Genomic DNA, 18,316 nt, shown 5'->3' on the forward strand with positions numbered 1-18,316 from the left:
GGTATAACTTTCACTTTTTTTTAAATGTATTTAATGGAAAAGACGTCTGTTTTAGATGGAAAGACAAAGCCATAGTGTTTTATTATTGACAATTCATAAATTGCTTACATAGTGCGAGTGCACATTTATTGCATATCGCATCGTGTTCTTGAGTAAAAGTCTTTGCGTTCTCACCAGATTTTATTTTCGATCTCAATTAGGATCAAAATTTTTATAATAAGATCAAAAGCTTTCTTTTTCTTGTAACCTGGGATTATAATAATAATTTTGGGTATTTTTAACCTACATTTCAATCACATCTACCGCTTGGAATGATTAAAAAATCTCACAGAAAAGGATAAATTTGTTCAACATACATACATTATTTTTTTTTCTTTCTTTCTTGGAGATTTCGAAATTTAACTATACTGAGCATAAATACTATTTATTCACATTTAAATTAATTCTACAATTTAAAAAATGCCGTAACTAGGAACGATGTGTATTTGTAAAAAAGCACAAGATATCATTATAAAAAATGCAAAATACTTGTTTGATTTTTTGTTTACTGTATTTTTTAAGGTCATTTTTTCGAAATCTCCAGTGTCTTTTGTTAACCCTATACTTTCACAAGTAACGAAAGTAATCGGAAGTCTAAGGTGAAGTTCGAGTATCTACCGCTTGAGTGCTGATGAAATAAAATTCATACATTTTTTGGCAGATCAGATCGTGGTCGCTTTCTTGATATTTTATCGGGGATTCGACATTCTCATCCATTCACAAATAACCTTCAAGTTCAACCTAACACTCGAAATTTTAAAGCTATTATTTATTTATTTTTTTTTTTTTTGGAAATTTAAGAAGGTGCAGGCAGATAGAAGAATTGAAGAATTGCGCTTTTCTTTAATTATTTTAACAAGTTTGCACTATTATCTCTTTAAAAAAAAATGAAAGTAAATGTGTGCATCTGTAAAAACTTGTTTAAGAACGTAGTTTTTCAAAATGGACTTTAACGATACAGTTTTGAAAAAATATAAAAAATGTCGCTCATATTCAAACATTTAGGATGAAATTTAACAATTCTTGAAACTTTCAAAACATAAAAATAAAATAGTATTGCTGCGGTTATGATTTATAAAGTAAAATAATTATTCTGATATTAGGTAACCCATGCGAGATCCTGTTTAAGTTTCGAATTGTATTTTGCAGGTGTCCAGTGTCATTCTTGACTTTGTTGTGAGAAAAATCATACAAATTCAGTTTGAAATTTCGAAAAACCTTTTTTCGAACATCAACGGTGCGCAAATAGAGAACTATTTATTTATTAGCCGAGACAGCTTTAGACAACACAATTCTGTAGGGGAATTCTGTAATTTTCGTAGCATTGTCACGCGTGAGTTCGAAACCTGACAATCTATCCGTACAGAAGTAGATCTTGAAAAATTCGAAAATCTATTTCGATCCAAAAAAGAGAATTTCTTACTTTTTAATATTTTTGCAAGGTGGCGGAAGTTACATCCTGTTCGAATTTCGAAGTGCTCAAGTGTCAAAATGTGTTGGTCTTCACATTGTTGTGAGTAAAAAAACAGAACAACGACGTTTACTGTTCTTTCCCCAGTATTTAATTACTCCATAATCACTGAGTAACTCTTTTGTCAGCTGCTTAGTGTGATATTTGATAAATTTTCCCCACCTTGTTCGAAAATTTAGTATGAAAATTCGAAATTGAATTTGAATTCTTCGAACTTCAACGACTTTGTGGAAATATAGTTCCATTTACCTTTTATCCAAGACACTATTGGAGAATCAAAATCTATTTCTGTTTGAGCCTTTTTTGGATCTTCAAATAGATTTTCGAATAAAAAACTACTTCTGTACGGAAAGAATGCCAATCGAGCTTTTTTGTCATATCATATGAGTTCGAAAATGCAATTCACTGATTTTTTTTAATGAAATGCCTTTACTTAGTGATATTATGCAAATACAGTCTGTCTTGATTGATTTGTTTAACAAAATTCATTGTCCTTTGAATTGCCAGAAATCTCAAATATGTGACTTCTGACAATGCCACTTGAGCTAAAGTGACAATGTCAAAACTTTTAGAAACTCATATCAATTGGATTTACAATTAGTTCTTCCTAATTTACCACACAAAAAATTTAAATTTGTCATACTGTTACAGGATCAAATTTTATTTTTTTATTCTTTCATAACATTTTGCACCCGCCTCATTCCCATAGCTCACAGCTGAAGTTTCTCCAAGAGAAAAGGCATTCGAAAATCAATTTCGAATGAACTTCCTATTCGAATTTTAAAGGGTTTCGAATGCCAAAATGGAGAATATCAAAGTAATAAGGCTTATTTTTGCGCCCTATTATTAAATTCCTTTATTGAGTTAATAATCAACTGCCTTTACTAGCGATCAATTTTATGCAAATAAAAAGCTATTTGCATTTTAGCCGAGACACTTTTGGAGACTCGAACTCCGACTATGAGCACACGGAGAGCACGAATTCGAAGTTTCGAACTCCAAATAGCTTTTCGGATAAGTATTTTCAGATTCCGAAAATATTAGTCCGCATCCTCAATCGGAGAGGGCTCTCAAATCAGGAAAGTTATTTGTGAATGGATATTTATCTTTTTTTTGTCATAAAAACAAGTGAAAACAGCACAGTTTTGCATATTTCCCATCTTTCATTCAAGGTTTTGAACAATCAAAATAACTTTTTAAATTACTTTCGAGCCGGTAAAATACAAAAAAAAAAGTAACTCAGGAAGGTTACTTGTGAATGTAAGGTTATGAGGATCATACTGGAATCACACGTTGACTCACCTTCTAGTCTCTAGGTCTAGAGCCTGTTGGAATGTTTGCGACTACTTGTAGTTCCGGATTTGCCAACTGTACCCGAAGCTGTATTCTGTGATCTCAGGTAGTCCGCATACATCCGGCGAGCATGATTGAGTGTCCTCGTGACATTGTGTTTCCGGACCATTTTGTCAAAATGCATGGCCATCTCATTGTAGTCCATTCCGCTCTTTATCACAAAATCCCGACTCTGCAGCAATAGCGAGAGGGCTAGGAAGATGAGAAAGGGATTTCCACCACCAAATTCAGCCGGTGCTGGAAGATCTCCAGGAATTTTGGGAGTTGCTGTTGAATTGCTAGCTTCAGAGGCTTCTTCGCAGGAATTTGTCATTGTGGCCACCCTCTGTTCAACTTCAAGGGTATTTCTGTGGACTTCAGGCCTTCTTGACTCATTCCAACTGTCAGATTTGTCCGAGTCTGATTCTTCTCCATATACCACGGAATTTCGACTACTGGGTTTTGATTCATTCCTCCGGATAAGGAGCCGTATGGGCGTTGCTGATTTGCCACAATTCATCTCATCCACAATCTCTCCATCATACTCCAGATCAGTCTGTTCATCCGGTGTCGTAAGATTGACACCGACTACTTGTCGTTCATCTTCAGTTCCTGAATTTAGTTGATGCAGAGGATTCTCCCAGATGAAAACATCTACAGTTCCACTGGTGATTTTTGCTGGAGTTTCCTCTTCTGATCCTGTCTGTTGGTCTTTTTGATGGCCATTGAAGAGATTGTCGCACACCTCAATGGAATTTCCTTCGAGCTTCGTGTAGGCAATTCCTGGTGATTTATTCCTGTCGCCACTGTTAACTGAATCCCCACTTCCGGGTGTATCGCAATCCAGAAGGGAATTGAAGTGCTTCTTCTGGAAGTCCGGACCAAAGAGTTGCCTATCGAGATTCTCCAGTTCCAGCCTCAATTCTCGCGTCATGGATGTGGTCATTGGGAAGTATTCCTGGGAATCGTCAGGACTCTCATCGAAGGGATTGGTCGATCGAGGCTGAGGGGGAGTCTCTTCGGTAGTCTGCCTCTCCTTGGCCATTGAGGCAAAATTGAGGAATTCATTGAAGTTCTTCACCAACTTCTGACCCTGATCATTGCCCTGGACACTATCGAAGGATGCCAGAAGGCCCTTTTTGCTTGCCGCCAGACGTTCTTTGAGCTCCCTAAAATGCCCTCCTGAGGCTTTTTTGCCTACGACATGACGATTGAGAGAACCACCTTTGGTCAGAGGTTGCCTCCTGGGAAGGTCCTCAGGAGTAGATGGTCTTTCGATCTCTGGGATCTCTGGACATGTCTCTGGCGGTTTCTCTTCAGTGATCTCTTCAGGCTTTGCCGGACATTCGGGAAATTTGAATTTTGTCTCATCGAGACTCTGATGACTTTTGGTATTGATGATGTCCGGACTCAGGCAAGCCAGTGTTTCATCGAGGCTGTGATTGAGTCTCTTGGTGGTACCCAGGGGAGCTGGGCTGGTGGGATAACTCAAGTGACTCTGCAGTGAAACTGCTGAATTTTGCCGTCGGAGAGCACAGATTTTTGTATAGGGATTCTCCCGGGGAGTTCGCAAGATTGAACTGATGCTGGGAGTGGAAATTTCAGGTGTCACTTCAAATTCCTTTTCAAATAGATGTAGTTCCTTTTCGGGCGGATCCGAGGGAAGGGAACTCCATAGGACTTCCAGCATTCTCAGGGAATCCTCAAAGGCAAATTCTCTCTTCATCTCCAGCAACAGCCAACGATAGCAGAAGAGAAGATCATCTGCCTGCTGTGCCTTGAGATATTCATAGAATTCGGGATCATAGTGTTGAAGTGAGATGGTCAAATGGGTGAATTTCTGTGTCATGGCTACGCCATCGAGCATAAAATTGCCACAGAGACGTCGCATAACAGCACAGAAGCAAATATATGCCTGAGCCTCATCCCCACCCATTGTGACCAGGAGGGGCGATGCAATATCCGACATACCCTGACAGTAGCTCACAGATGGATGATTGAGGGCAAAAGTTGTGAGAATATTGAACAAAGCAGCTATATTTTGATTATCATCGCTCCCAGCATAGAAAGGATGAAGTCTATCTGTTCTCAAGACATCCTTCCTCACCATACTCGTCACATAGGCCAATTCCCCAGCCACATTACCCTTCTGCACAGCTACCCTCCAAACTTCCCTCAATTTAAAATATTCACTGGACTTTTTCTTAATATAGTCCATTCTCTCGCGCCCTGTCATCCCATCCGGATAGACATTTAAAATATGCTTCCAAACCACACGCCTGAGACTCGGATCAATTCCACCCATATAAATTACTTGCCTGAGATTGAAAGGCTGCACAATTTGTCCCACAGAATCCAGCATTCCCCGGAATTCAGCATCAGTCAGTGGATTTCTCGGTGGCTGCAAAATTGTCTGTTCATCGATAAAATTAAATGCTCTCTGCACCATGGAAAATGTCCTTTCCATCTGATTCATCAAAATCCCCGGAAGGCGATTCTGTACATTCTGCACATACCTCTGTCCAGCTCCCAAACTCTGATTCAGCATATTCTCCTTTGGGGCATTCAACAGACCCGAATTGCTCGAAGAATCCCAATCGGGTGCCTCTGAAAATGGCTTAATATCCACCCGAAGATTGAGACAGGGCTCCGATGATGTGGATATGGAGTAATTGTGTGCTCTGAGGAATGCCGCATCGAGATCCCAATCCGACAGCACGGACAAATAAATTTCCTGACCATTGGGATCGATTGCCTTGTAGCTTATTGTAAAATCCGTTTTGAGGTCAAAGGCTTTCGCCAGAATGCTATATAGCACTTCCAGGGAGGTTATCTGTGGATCCACTGAGAACTTCCGCCACTCAGGTGGCAAATTCATCTCATACTTCTGCAAAGAAAGTGAAACTCGGGTCAATTTTCTTCCTTTTCACCCACCACAAAAAAACCACATCCCAGACATCTCACCTTTACACGCACCCTCACAGCTTCCCGACTATATCCCAGCACACCAGACATTTCACCACACTTCAGGCTAACTCTCCAGCTCACTTAAGCACTCTGACTAGATTGAAAAGCATTCCCAGACAATGGAAAAGCCCAATATAAAGCAAAAATTTTGCCAGCCTTCTTTTTTCTCCCCTGAAAATGTGACACCTCTGTGACACATTTACTCTGACATTTACACTAAATGCCACCAACGCCTCATGCGGTGGGTTTAAGAAACATTCGGAAAATTGCAATTTATTTGCAGTGTTGTGTTTTGTTTACAAAGCCCGTCGAGCTATTTTTATGCTAAAATGGGTGAAAATAGTGAGAATTCTGCTATAGATCCAAATATTTGTCGAATTTGTGAAGGATCAAAGTACCTAATTGATATTTTGGCCACGGAAAATCAACAATTATACAAGAAGCTCAGTGAACTGGAAGCGGTTCAGGTATAACCTCAAAATCTTTATGAAATCCATGAAATCAAACACCTTTTTTGTGCTGTCTCTGTATTTACTGTTTTATTACTAAAAATACAGACAGAGGCTCAGAGTAGTAAGATTTTTGTGGAAAATAGGCAAAATTATTAAGTAGATTATTGACAAACTTGTGGGATGCAGGATGCAGCCACAACTAAGGACTCTAATGCCGGCTCAGACTGGAGGTTTAACCCAGTTCTTGAAGGTCTGAAAAACCTTAAACAAGCCATATTTTTTTCAAACTCCAAAGGATCATTTGCCCTTAATATTCAATCCTAAACAACAATTTCTTAAAAAAAATCATGAGGAATTAGAGGAGTTAAGCCAGATAGCTAAGCCTTAGGTCTGAAGCCCGTATAATGCCGGCTTAGACTGGAGGTTTAGCCCAGTTCCCGAAGGTCTCAAAAATCTAAATAACAAGCAATTTTATTGATTTTTTCAAAATCGAATGGATATTTTGCCCTTAATACTCAATCCTAAACAAAAATTTCCTAAAAAATCATGCTTCATGAGGAATTAGAGGAGGTAAGCCAGATGCCAGTGCAAATATTCTCAACAAAAAAGTAATTTTTCAATAATTTTTCGTTCCGTAAGATTCCACAGCAGTTCTTGGAATCATAAATTCATTTCCCAATAAATATTTTCCCATTTTCCTGTCATTTTTATATAAATTTTCTGAAAATTTACTGAAAAATGCCAAAAATTAATTTTTACAGATTTTTGTAGCAAAAAGCCAATTTCTATTGAATTTCCTTTTTCCTAGCAATTTCACAAGAATCGTAGAACACATATCTATATATCGCTCCTTGGAAATTACAGGGGGCCAACTCACTTTTTGGCGATTTTGAGGTTTTAATGCACTCAGACAGAGAATTTAATTCAGATGGTATGAGCCAGTAAATTTCGTTATTAGAAAAGTTTTTCAAAATTTTACTTTTTCTTTATGATTGCTTGCGCGGTTTTGTTTGAAGTCAAGGGGCACAAAATAGATTTATCGTTCAAATTTTTGTGAAACAAGGGACTAAAGCAAATTGATCCCGTGTCATTCCTAATAATCCTAATTTCATGAAAATTTGCGCATCATTTAGAATGACAAAGAGCTAACTCATAAAAAAACATATTTTGAAAGGTAAAAAATGTATGTTTCGATGTTTATAATAATGCTCATACAAATAGAAAAGAGTTAAATTGTTTTTATAAACATACTTAATTGAGGTAATTATTTATACAAAATTAAATCTTTCATGCTGTCTCCTGAAAAATGGCTCAGATTGAGTTGGCCCCTTGTAATTTCCAAGGAGCGATATTTTCCTGTCAAATTTTCAAATTCTCAGTTTGCGCTTTTGTTTAAGAAAATCTTATGTGAAATTCCAACAGGAAATCGAAAAAGAAAAACTAAGCGTAAAGTGAATTTTCACCTTATTTTACGATACCACTCTACAACAATTCTAGGTCCTATATTATTTTATTTTTATGCCAACTCCATATAAAAAAAAAGGTGGCATTTTACGCCAATTTGGTATTCTACGCCCATTTTTTGTTTTTTTCCAATTTTTTAAATATTATAAAAGTTATCAACTATTTTTTTCTACTAAACAAAAGCTAATTAAATTCTCTATTACATTCATGTTATCAATTTAGCATAATATTGAACAGAATTCCTACTATGAAGCTCCAAACTTAAAATTGAAGTAAAATGCCACTTTGGGTTTTTAAGTGTTAAACGATCTTCAGACTAGAGGTTTAGCCCTGTTCCTAAAGGTCTCAAAACCCTAAATAACAGCAAGCAATTTTATTGCTTTTTCAGAATCTCTTAGGTCACTTGTACTTTATAATCCAATGCTAAGTTATGTTTTTTCAAGAAATCTTAATTGATAAGAATTCAGCGCAATTAAGCTATATGGCTAATGCCCTAGACACACTTACGACTTAAGTCGAGAGACGAATTAGTGGAAAATTATGGAAATGTTATGGTAATTACGCTAAGCCGTCTAAGCCGAAAATTACTTCTAATGTTTTGTAGATGCCATTATGTCCAGTAGGACAATTTTGTAACAGCATGATAATATATGACAAATTTTCATGATAAATTCTGGAGTAGGGCAACATTTAAGCCCAATAGGCTTATACTGGCCATTCTAAGCAACTCTGCAAAGCTCTCAGTAATTGATATGAGTTGGACTTTTAATATAGGTCATCCGCATTTCCCAGCGAGCACAGTCAGCTGAAAAAGCAAGGTTTTCAAAGGGTGTCAAATGAAAGGTTTTTAACTGACTATCATAACAGACTTCAGTCAATTCTCAATTAGCCGATTTTGGTGATTTCTTTACTCCTCTCAACATGTCGTCGGTTGCGTCGACCTCTGTCGTATCTGAATTTCTTTTCTGTCAGCATTTCGCGCAAGAGGGGACGTCTGATACGACAGAGGTAGACGCAACCGACGATGTATTGAGAATTCACTATTTTTGTAAATTTGAGAGAAATTTTAAATATTGTCTTCGATTCCAAACCGAAACGAACTTCAAGGTGGCTCATAGTAAGAAACCCTCCTACTCTGAGATAACTAGGTTATTTACCGGTTCTCCATGTATTCACGTTCAGTTTATGTTCCCAATTTGAAACCCTCACAATTCAGGTTCAATAGTTTGGTACGATATTAGTACCATCATCTGTAAGCTATGAGTTATTCTTGTCCTTTTTCGCAGGATGATAAGGATTACGAAATGTTCCATACAGTCTACAAGTTTGTTTGTACCCGTTGCGAAAACAGCATTGAAGGGTGGTACGATTTTAAAACCAAATGTATCAGTACTAGAAAAAAACTGATGAAAAATTTGGAAAAAGCCAAGACTGATTTGACCAATGAAGCTTCTCTAAACATACCACCAGATCCTCTAAGTCCTACAAATCGAATTAGTCCAATTCCTTCATCTGAACCCATCGATCATAACTATTCTGCTAGAATGAAGAGTGAAGATGACAATGAAGATAAGTATTTTGAAGATGAACATAGGGAAGAATTCGTAGAATATCCTGAGGCTCAGGACATATCAGACACACGTAAAATAGCAGATCAGACTTCAACTGAGACATATTCCATAAATGTGGATGAAAACGATAGATATTTAGGTGAAGAACACAGAGAAAATGTTTTTGTGGAAGTTGAACCTCAACATATTGTAGAGGATTTTTCATCATCCACAGGAGCTTGTCCAGAAAGGGTGACACCGGTAATGCCGGTAACACAAAACTTGAAAAAGTTTCCTTGTACAGAATGCAATAGATCATTCAATAAGAAAATCTCATTCGATAGACATCGAGTAACACATCAAACGTACAAAAATCTCTGTATTCGATGTGAACAAACATTTGACGACAGAACAACTTTAATTAAACATGTTCTCTCTGCTCATGAAAATTTGAAAAAATACTATTGCAAAAACTGCAATAAAATATTTGCCAGTTTGGATAGCCTGAATACCCACATGGAAACTCATGAATTAACTCCAAAGTTCAGTTGTCCTATCTGTAAGAGTACCTTCGTTAGAGTTCGGAGGCTGGAAGAACATATTTTAAAATTTCACACACAAGCCGTTTCTGATCTAAACAGCCAAATTTCCACTTTCGTGAAGAAACCCAATGAACCAGCCGAACTGGCTGAGTCAGACAAGAGATTGAAGATGTGTTACAAATGTGGGGAGCTGTATGTGAGGAAGAAGTTCAGAAAAGTAGGTTCAAATGAGGAAATTACTTGTGCTATTTGCCTCGAAGCTTTTGCAACGATGGATAAGCTCAAGGAACATATGATAAGTCATATGGCAGACAAGAGATACAAATGCCCTGGTTGTCCGAAATCCTTTACAGAGAAAAGGAAGTGGAAAATGCATTTAGAAACTCACTTTGGAAATAAGAAATTCAAATGTGGAAATTGCGAATATGGTTTTACGAGAAAATTTCAACTAGAGGAACATTTGAGAGACTTTCACAGAAATCCACCTATAGCAGAATCTTCGGAAAAAGAGGTTGTGACCATTGTGACCCAATTGACTGAAGCGGTAGGAACGGTAGGAACGATAGAAGAAATGGATGTTGATGAAGATATTATTGAAGAAATTATAGAAGATCCTAATTAAAACCTTAAATAAAATGAATATTAAGAGAAAAAATATGAATTTAATTGTTTTACCAAGTGCCTAGACATGGGAGTACGAGATTTTTGCATCATTGATTTTCAAATTCTTTTGAAGAAACACATTTCTTGACGAACATTTCTGAGAGGTAATTCACGAGCGTAACCAGATAAGTTTTTGGCTGGTGCTGGTTAATATATTTTATAGAGATAATTTTGCCTCGATGCTTAAAATAAAGAATAGTGTGTCAAATTAATAGAAAATGGAGTGTGGTACGGGACAATTTGTTTTAGCCATGGCTAAATTTCCGATTAACCATGTAGGCGTAGTCGACAAACTGGCGACTGAACGTAAGAACGCAGCATACCGAGCCATGCTTAGTTCACAGAAAACGGGGGCACATGTAGAGTCTTATGGCCTCTACACACTAAAGGAATTTATGTTCATATTGAAGAAAATTCCCTACGCTTGTGTAGGAAAAACTTCAATACGGACATAAATGTCTCCAGTGTTTAGAGGCCATTATCCAGAAATCAGAAAGCAGGAGAAGAAACTGCACAGACCTACTGGGCAGTCTCTTAAGAAGTAAGTAATATCATAGTCACCACAACTCTTTGAGAATCTCTCTTTCAAAACAAAAATAAGAATATAAAAAAGATTTTGACGTGTTTGCAACGTTTGAAACAATAAAAAGAAAGTCCTCGTTGCCTATTCTTAAACAAAAGGTATACAATGACTAATTTTTTCTATGTTTCGGAATAAATACGACTCCGCAATATATTTTAAAAACAGGACACTTTCCCCTAGTTTTTTTTAAATATAGAAGAGATGAGTCACATTTATTGAAAAACATACAAAAAAAAATTAGTCATTGTAAAGCTTGGGACGGTGTAATGTAAAGCATGGGCACTTCCCCTATGTTTTCGAGAGAAACTGGTATGAAAAATTTCAAGTAGTTTGGTTGATTTTGGAAAACTTTATAAACATTTCCCAACGATCAAACTAAGTTCTGTTTCTGGGTAAGGATAAAGATTTATAAACTTTTGGTTGTATTACTCGTGAAATAGCTTGAAGTTGATGGAAGCAAACGGAGGCCGTTTGAGTGAAAGTACTGAATTATCTTGTTTAAAGAAATAAACTGCAAAATCACGTATCGAATCAGACTATTATTTATTGAAATTGAAATATTCAGTCATTTGGTCATCCACCATATTTTAATCAAGTCCTTGAAGTCCATCGCGAATGAATCTGTTGATAAAACAATACAGTCGACTCTTTAAAAATTGTTTGACCCGAGGGACGTGGTCGTTGGTCCTCAATAGTCGCATTGTAAAACATCCTTTTGACAAAACTTTTAGCAAAGATCCAGTTAACCGCCGATTTGACAAAACTTTTTCATTATTCTGTTTGGAAGAACTTTTTAACAAACTTTCCTTGTTAAAATGACAAAATATTTTTACAAAGTAAGGACCTTCACTCAATGGGTCAAGTGGTAGAGCACTCGCTCTATGATGCAAGTGACCCGGGTTCGAATCCCTTTAGGTCACGAGGAATTTTTCTGGCGTTAAAGGTGTTGGGATTGCATCCAGTGAGCTTCACTGCACTTGATTCCACGGGCATGGGACTGACAATCTCATCCTGTACAAGAAAAAATAATGTATGTCTGGAAATACCCTTGTGGGAAGGCCCAGTTGCTTCATGGTTGTGCCAGCATTATTATTATTATTAAGGACCTTCACAGACCTCAGGATTAGCTGAGAGACAGCTTGTAAGGCTTGCAATTATATTCAAAATAATGGTTAAACCGTATTTCTATCATTTTTTCACTAAGCTAAGCCGTCTCTCGACTTAAATCGAAAGTATGTCACGGGTCTGATTCAAAGTTTTCGGAGATTTTGTTAAATTACCGTTACCGTTTTGAATAATTTTTGGCGGTACAAATCATCCTCTTGACGATTGCAGCGCCACTGACGACTAGTACACGCAACAATAATTTTCCGGAATCAAAATACGGCTAGAAGCTATTTTTTTGACATATTTGTGTGGTGCAAATTTTGTTGTGCTTTTGAAAAATGAGTGAAAAAGATCTTCCTCTCAGCATTTCCCTGGATGAAAAGGCCGGCAAAAGAGCCACTGAATTGCATGTGTGCCGAATATGTGAAACACAGGATGATCTTTTGGATATTTTCACAGAAAAGCATGCCCATATCTATGACAAACTCCTCAAGATTGCTACTTTTAAGGTATGAATGACATTTCACCTGCATTTCCTATGTAAACAAAGCCAGATTTTGCTTGTTTTTTCCCATTTCCAATTGGATTTTCTTATTTTGTTGCAGGAGGAAGACAGTAAAAACACATTTAAGTATGTATGCTATGATTGTAGGGACAAAGTTGATGAATTGTATGAATTTAAGTGCAAATGTGAGAAGACTTATGAGAAGCTCTGCCGGGATGTGTTGGAGGAGACCAAGGAAGAGGGTAGATCATCGACGGGAAATGATGTCTTTGAGATTGAAGATGTTTTTGTGAAGGCTGAATATCCAGTGGCAGAGATTTTCTGTGCTGACAATGACGATGATGATGATACAGATGAGGATGATTTTGATGACAATTGCATGGATTTCCTGCAGGTCAAAGTGGAGGATAAGCCGGAGGAGGAGAAAGAGGAACAGGAAGAGGAGATTGAGGGTAGGAGAACGAGAAGGAGGACGAGGAAGAGGGAGTCTGTGGATAAGAGTTTTCAGTGCAGTGAATGCGATGAGACCTTCCAGAATCACTACTACCTCACCAAGCACAAAGCATCAATGCATCAGGAGGAAAAGGACACCATCTGCTCCATCTGCAATCATGAATTTTCCACTAAGCAAAATCTCAAGAGGCACATTGAGGATATTCATGAGAAGGTGGAAAAGGTACGGGAAGATAAAGCCTATCAGTGCAATCAATGTGAGCTCACCTTCAAGAATCACTACTATCTGACCAAACACCAAGGCGTTCATACGACTGTCAAGAAGAACATCTGCCCAATTTGTGGTCAGGAATATTCCACCAAACAGAATCTCAGGAGGCACATTGAGGATATCCATGAGAAGATCAAAAAGGCCAAAGGTAAGGATTCCTACCAGTGCAACATGTGCGACAAGACCTTCAAGAATCACTACTTCCTCACCAAGCATCGCATGATACACTCGGCTTCCAAGAAAAATGTCTGTCCTCACTGCAATCAGGTTTACTCCACCAAACAAAATCTCAGGCGTCACATTGAGGACATTCACGAGAAACTCCGCAATCATCTCTGCACAATCTGCGGCAAGGGCTTTGCCCAGATCACAACTCTCAAATCCCACTACAATGTCCATTCGAAAATCAAATTCCAGTGCGATGTCTGTGGGAAACGCTTCAAGACCGAGATGTACCTCAAACTTCACAAACTCCGACACATCCCACCGGAAGAGCGCACGGATAAGATCAAGAAACGCCTCAAGAGTGATGGTTCCAAGGCCAAAAAAGTCATCTGCATCTGTTCCTTCTGCGGCAAAATCTCCAATACAGCGGCAATTCATCAGAATCACCTGCGAACGCACACGGGCGAGAAACCCTTCGAATGTGACATCTGCAAGAAGAATTTCAGCTTCAAGTTCGTCCTGGAGACTCACATGAGGGTGCACACGGGCGAGAAGCCCTACAAGTGTGACACATGTGGAATGGCCTTTCGGCAGAGTGCTCATCTAAAGACGCACAAACGTGTCCATACGGGAGAGAAACCCTACAAGTGCGTGGTGTGTGAAAAGGCTTTTGCAGAAAGAAGAAGTCTCAAGGTACACATGAGGCTTCATACTGGAGAATCGACATGACTGTAAGTATCTTCCTCCGGAATTAATTACACTGGGCGGGATGTTGATACAGTAGACTCTCTCTAAATCGGGAATATGAGACAAAATGTCATCCGGTTTAGCGATAGAATTGAGCGTCAAAGCCTTTGTAAATTCCACAAAAAGTGCTCAATTATAAAGAATCACGATAAAATAGGAAGAACTACACCGAATTTGAGCGAATTACCTTCATAATTAAACGTGAAAATTGTCAACAAAATTTGTCGCCCGATTGAAAAAGAGCCGATTGAGTGAGAGTCTAACTGTAGTCAGGAGAGATCAATAAATACTTCATTGGGATGGTCAAGTTGATGAATATCAACGAGAATTTTTCAAACACTGAAAAAAAAGACGCGATTAACTTTTTTTCCTCATTAACACTTTTTAGGTGTAAAAATATATCAATAATTTTTTTATTGTTAATTTTACACCTTTTTAAGGGTAAAATCAACATGAAAGAAGGGTAACTTTAACCCTAAATTCACCTAAAAAGCATAATATTTACACCGATTTGGAATCAATACTGCAGGGTAAAATTAACATTTCCGGAATGTTATTTTAACTTTTTCGGATTTCTCTCAGTGAAGAAGAAGGTTTGCAATAACTCAAACCATTTGGCTTCTAAACAGTAAACCAGGCGGATTGATCAATTATTGGTTGATTATCAACTTTTGATCAACTGTTGATCAATATTATCAACAATAGATTAAGATTTGATAATCTGTTGTTGCTGATCAACATCTCATCACCTCATAATCAACTGTTTGTTGATTATCAACAGTTGCTGGACTATTAATGTTTTATTGATCAACTGATCAACTTCTAATAAACTGGTGATCGAATATAATTTTTTGATCAAATTTTGGTAAATTATCAACTTTTGATCAACTGTTGATCAATTATCAACATTAGATCAACATTTGATGAACTGTTGGTTGACGATCTACATCTGATCACCTTCTAATCAACTGTTTATTGATTATTAACTGTTGGTAGACTATCAACGTTTTTTTTTTATCAACTGATCGACTTCTAAGAAACTGCTGATCGAATATCATTTTCTGGTCAACTTTTGATCAACTTTGGATCAGTTTTTTGAACAACTTTGCAACAGTTGTTGGCAGGATATGATCTTTTTATCGACCGTTGCTCAATTATCAACATTAGATCAACATTTGATAAACTGTTGGTTGACGATCAACATCTTATCACTTCATAATCAACTGTTTGTTGATTATCAACCGTTGCTGGACTTTCAATGATTTATTGATCAACTGATCAACTTCTAATAAACTGCAGATCGATTATCATTTTCTGGTCAATTTTTGATCAATTTTGGATCAGTTTTGCACAACTTTGCAATAACTATTGGCAGTATATGAACTTTTTGTCGACCATTGGTCAGTTATCAATATTAGATCAACATTTGATAAACTGTTAGTTGGAGATCAACATCTGATCACCTTCTAATCAACTGTTTATTGATTTATCAAGTGTTGGTAGACTATCAACGTTTTATTGATCAACTTCTAATAAACTGCTGGCCGTTTACCATTCTCTGATCAACTGTTTGTTTAAAATATCAACTTTTGATCAACTTCGGATCAGCTTTTGATCAACTTCGGATCAGCTTTTGATCAACTTTGCAACAGTTGTTGGCAGATTATCGATTTTTTATCGACTATTGATCAATTATCATCATTTGATCACCTTATTACATTTTGTTGATTATCAACCGTTGGTAGAATATCAACTTTTATGCATCAACTTCTAATAAACTGCTGTTTGATTATCATTTTCTAATCAACTGTTTGTTTAAAATATCAACTTTTGATCAACTTCGGATCAGCTTTTGATCAACTTTGCAACAGTTGTTGGCAGATTATCGATTTTTTATCGACTATTGATCAATTATCATCATTTGATCACCTTATTACATTTTGTTGATTATCAACCGTTGGTAGAATATCAACTTTTATGCATCAACTTCTAATAAACTGCTGTTTGATTATCATTTTCTAATCAACTGTTTGTTTAAAATATCAACTTTTGAGCAACTTCAGATCAACTTTTGATCAACTTTGCAACAGTTGTTGGCAGATTATCGATTTTTTATCGACTATTGATCAATTATCATCATTTGATCACCTTATTACATTTTGTTGAGTATCAACCGTTGGTAGAATATCAACTTTTATGCATCAACTTCTAATAAACTGCTGTTTGATTATCATTTTCTAATCAACTGTTTGTTTAAAATATCAACTTTTGAGCAACTTCGGATCAGGTTTTGATCAACTTTGCAACAGTTGTTGGCAGATTATCGAATTTTTATCGACTATTGGTTCTAACCGTTGGTAGAATATCAACTTATAATAAACTGCTGTCCGATTATTATTTTCTGATAAACTGTTGGTAAATAATCAACTTTTGAGCAACTTCGGATCAGGTTTTGATCAACTTTGGATCAAGTGTTGGTATCCTATCAACTTTTGATCAATATATGGTCAACTATTGATACATGAACAAGATGATCAACTTTTGATCAAGTGTTTTGCGATTTATCAACTTTCTGATTAACTTTTGATCAACTTCTGATTTACAGTTTGTTGATTATCAACGTCTGAGCAATTGTTGGAAGAATATCAATTTTTGATCTAGTAATAATAATAATGATGGCACAATGTTCCATAGAGGAACTTAGGCCTTCCCGCAAAGGGAAGTTCGGAACATCCATTATTATTTTTTCTTATACATGGATAGAGTTGTCAGTCCCATGCCCGTGGAATCAAGAGCAGTGAAGCTCACTGAATTTAATACGAACACCTTTAACGCCAGCAAAATTCCTGGTGACCTAAAGGGAATTCGAACCCGGGGTACTTTCACCATACACAGAAAAAAATATTTTGTAAAAATGTTCGTAAATGTTTGTGAATTCCTATGGGGGAGTTACGAAATGCTCGTGAATCGTATAACCCACATACAAGTTCGTAAAAGTTTGTACTTTTTTGACAAACATTGTTCGTAAAATTATTACTTGACGAGCATTCTTTGTACTTTTACAAACATTTGTTCGTAAATGTTCGTAAACACGCAAAAAATGTTCGTAAAATTTTGTCATTTGTTCGTAAATGTCTGTTTTTCTGTCGAACATTTTACAAACATTTACGAACAAATGACAAAATTTTACGAACATTTTTTGCGTGTTTACGAACATTTACGAACAAATGTTTTCACTAGCTTTTCCCGGCATTATTTTGAGCTTTTGGGTGTTCAAGGCAAGAACTATCATGAAAATATCAATAAGATATTTATCACACAAAAGAAATTCCCACCCATAAACAGTGAAAAATTAGGTTTTAAAAAGTAAAAATGTATAAAAACGTTTTTACTTTTCTTATAAATAAAAAAAAAACAAGCTATTACATGTTTTTTAATAGTATTCATCAGCTTGATTCTCCCAAATTGTACATAATTAATTTATCTTGTCTTCAGTAAAATAGAAAAGATAGAGAGAAAATGGAAAATATGCTGTAGGTTAAGGAACAAGGAAGCCAGATTAAAAAAAAAGAAAGTATAGTGCAATGTTAAACGTGGCACAATGAATATACTTTTAATTTCAAGCAGATATTTTTCAAAATTTTAATTTTACATAATCCGCAGAGCAATTTTTTCGAAATATTTCAGTATAGAAAGTTATTTTGAAAAAGAAAAAAATGAGGCTTGCAATTTGGATGGCTGATTCAAATTATTTTTGAATTGAAAGAAAAAATAAAAATAAAAATTATACATATAATTAGTAAATTAGGAATTGTGTTAATGTTCAAGAGTATTGCATTAAAGTAGAATCAAAATAGTGTAAGGTTAGATTCACAGTACAATGTCTTATGAGATGTATTTCACAAAAAAGACAGTATATATTATACTTTGGTCAAATCTTAAAAAAAAAATAGTTTTTAAGTATAAAGTCACAAAAAATAGCTTGCGACAAATTATCTCTCCTAA

The 18,316-nt window shown here is 36.4% G+C and overlaps 3 protein-coding genes across 5 annotated transcripts; 2 read left to right on the forward strand and 1 right to left on the reverse strand.

The window, feature by feature from the left end:
- Positions 1-49: 49 nt before the first annotated feature.
- Positions 50-6,011, reverse strand: LOC129806977 (TBC1 domain family member 25). The gene is made up of 3 exons (XM_055855910.1): positions 5,807-6,011; positions 2,813-5,729; positions 50-667 (listed from the first exon to the last, which is right to left on the reverse strand). Exons 1-2 carry the CDS (start codon positions 5,855-5,857, stop codon positions 2,829-2,831), a joined length of 2,952 nt encoding a protein of 983 aa, XP_055711885.1. The 5' UTR covers positions 5,858-6,011; the 3' UTR covers positions 50-667; positions 2,813-2,828.
- Positions 6,012-6,073: 62 nt separating this feature from the next.
- LOC129806979 (zinc finger protein 33A-like) lies at positions 6,074-10,472 on the forward strand. Its single transcript, XM_055855914.1, has 2 exons — positions 6,074-6,276; positions 9,012-10,472. The coding sequence occupies exons 1-2, from the start codon at positions 6,139-6,141 to the stop codon at positions 10,437-10,439; spliced, it is 1,566 nt and encodes a 521-aa protein (XP_055711889.1). The 5' UTR covers positions 6,074-6,138; the 3' UTR covers positions 10,440-10,472.
- Positions 10,473-12,456: 1,984 nt separating this feature from the next.
- Positions 12,457-18,095, forward strand: LOC129806978 (zinc finger protein ZFP2-like). Of its 3 annotated transcripts, none has more exons than XM_055855913.1 (3): positions 12,457-12,679; positions 12,776-14,295; positions 17,552-18,095. In XM_055855913.1, the coding sequence occupies exons 1-2, from the start codon at positions 12,509-12,511 to the stop codon at positions 14,291-14,293; spliced, it is 1,689 nt and encodes a 562-aa protein (XP_055711888.1). In that variant the 5' UTR covers positions 12,457-12,508; the 3' UTR covers positions 14,294-14,295; positions 17,552-18,095. The 3 variants fall into 3 exon arrangements, with proteins under 3 accessions (XP_055711888.1, XP_055711887.1, XP_055711886.1); XM_055855912.1 differs by having other exon boundaries at positions 17,807-18,095; XM_055855911.1 differs by having other exon boundaries at positions 17,849-18,095.
- The last annotated feature ends 221 nt before the right edge of the window (positions 18,096-18,316 follow it).

This window comes from Phlebotomus papatasi, chromosome 3 (assembly GCF_024763615.1).
Source record: "Phlebotomus papatasi isolate M1 chromosome 3, Ppap_2.1, whole genome shotgun sequence".
Taxonomy (NCBI): Eukaryota; Metazoa; Arthropoda; class Insecta; order Diptera; family Psychodidae; genus Phlebotomus; species Phlebotomus papatasi.

Excerpts from the sequence above, each read along its gene's own strand:
- LOC129806977 (XM_055855910.1), bottom strand. The coding sequence starts at position 5,857 with ATGTCTGGTGTGCTGGGATATAGTCGGGAAGCTGTGAGGGTGCGTGTA. Across the intron at positions 5,730-5,806 it reads CTGTGAGGGTGCGTGTAAAG|AAGTATGAGATGAATTTGCC; the intron begins GTGAGATGTCTG and ends CTTTCTTTGCAG.
- LOC129806979 (XM_055855914.1), top strand. The coding sequence starts at position 6,139 with ATGGGTGAAAATAGTGAGAATTCTGCTATAGATCCAAATATTTGTCGA. Across the intron at positions 6,277-9,011 it reads GTGAACTGGAAGCGGTTCAG|GATGATAAGGATTACGAAAT; the intron begins GTATAACCTCAA and ends CCTTTTTCGCAG.
- LOC129806978 (XM_055855913.1), top strand. The coding sequence starts at position 12,509 with ATGAGTGAAAAAGATCTTCCTCTCAGCATTTCCCTGGATGAAAAGGCC. Across the intron at positions 12,680-12,775 it reads TCAAGATTGCTACTTTTAAG|GAGGAAGACAGTAAAAACAC; the intron begins GTATGAATGACA and ends ATTTTGTTGCAG.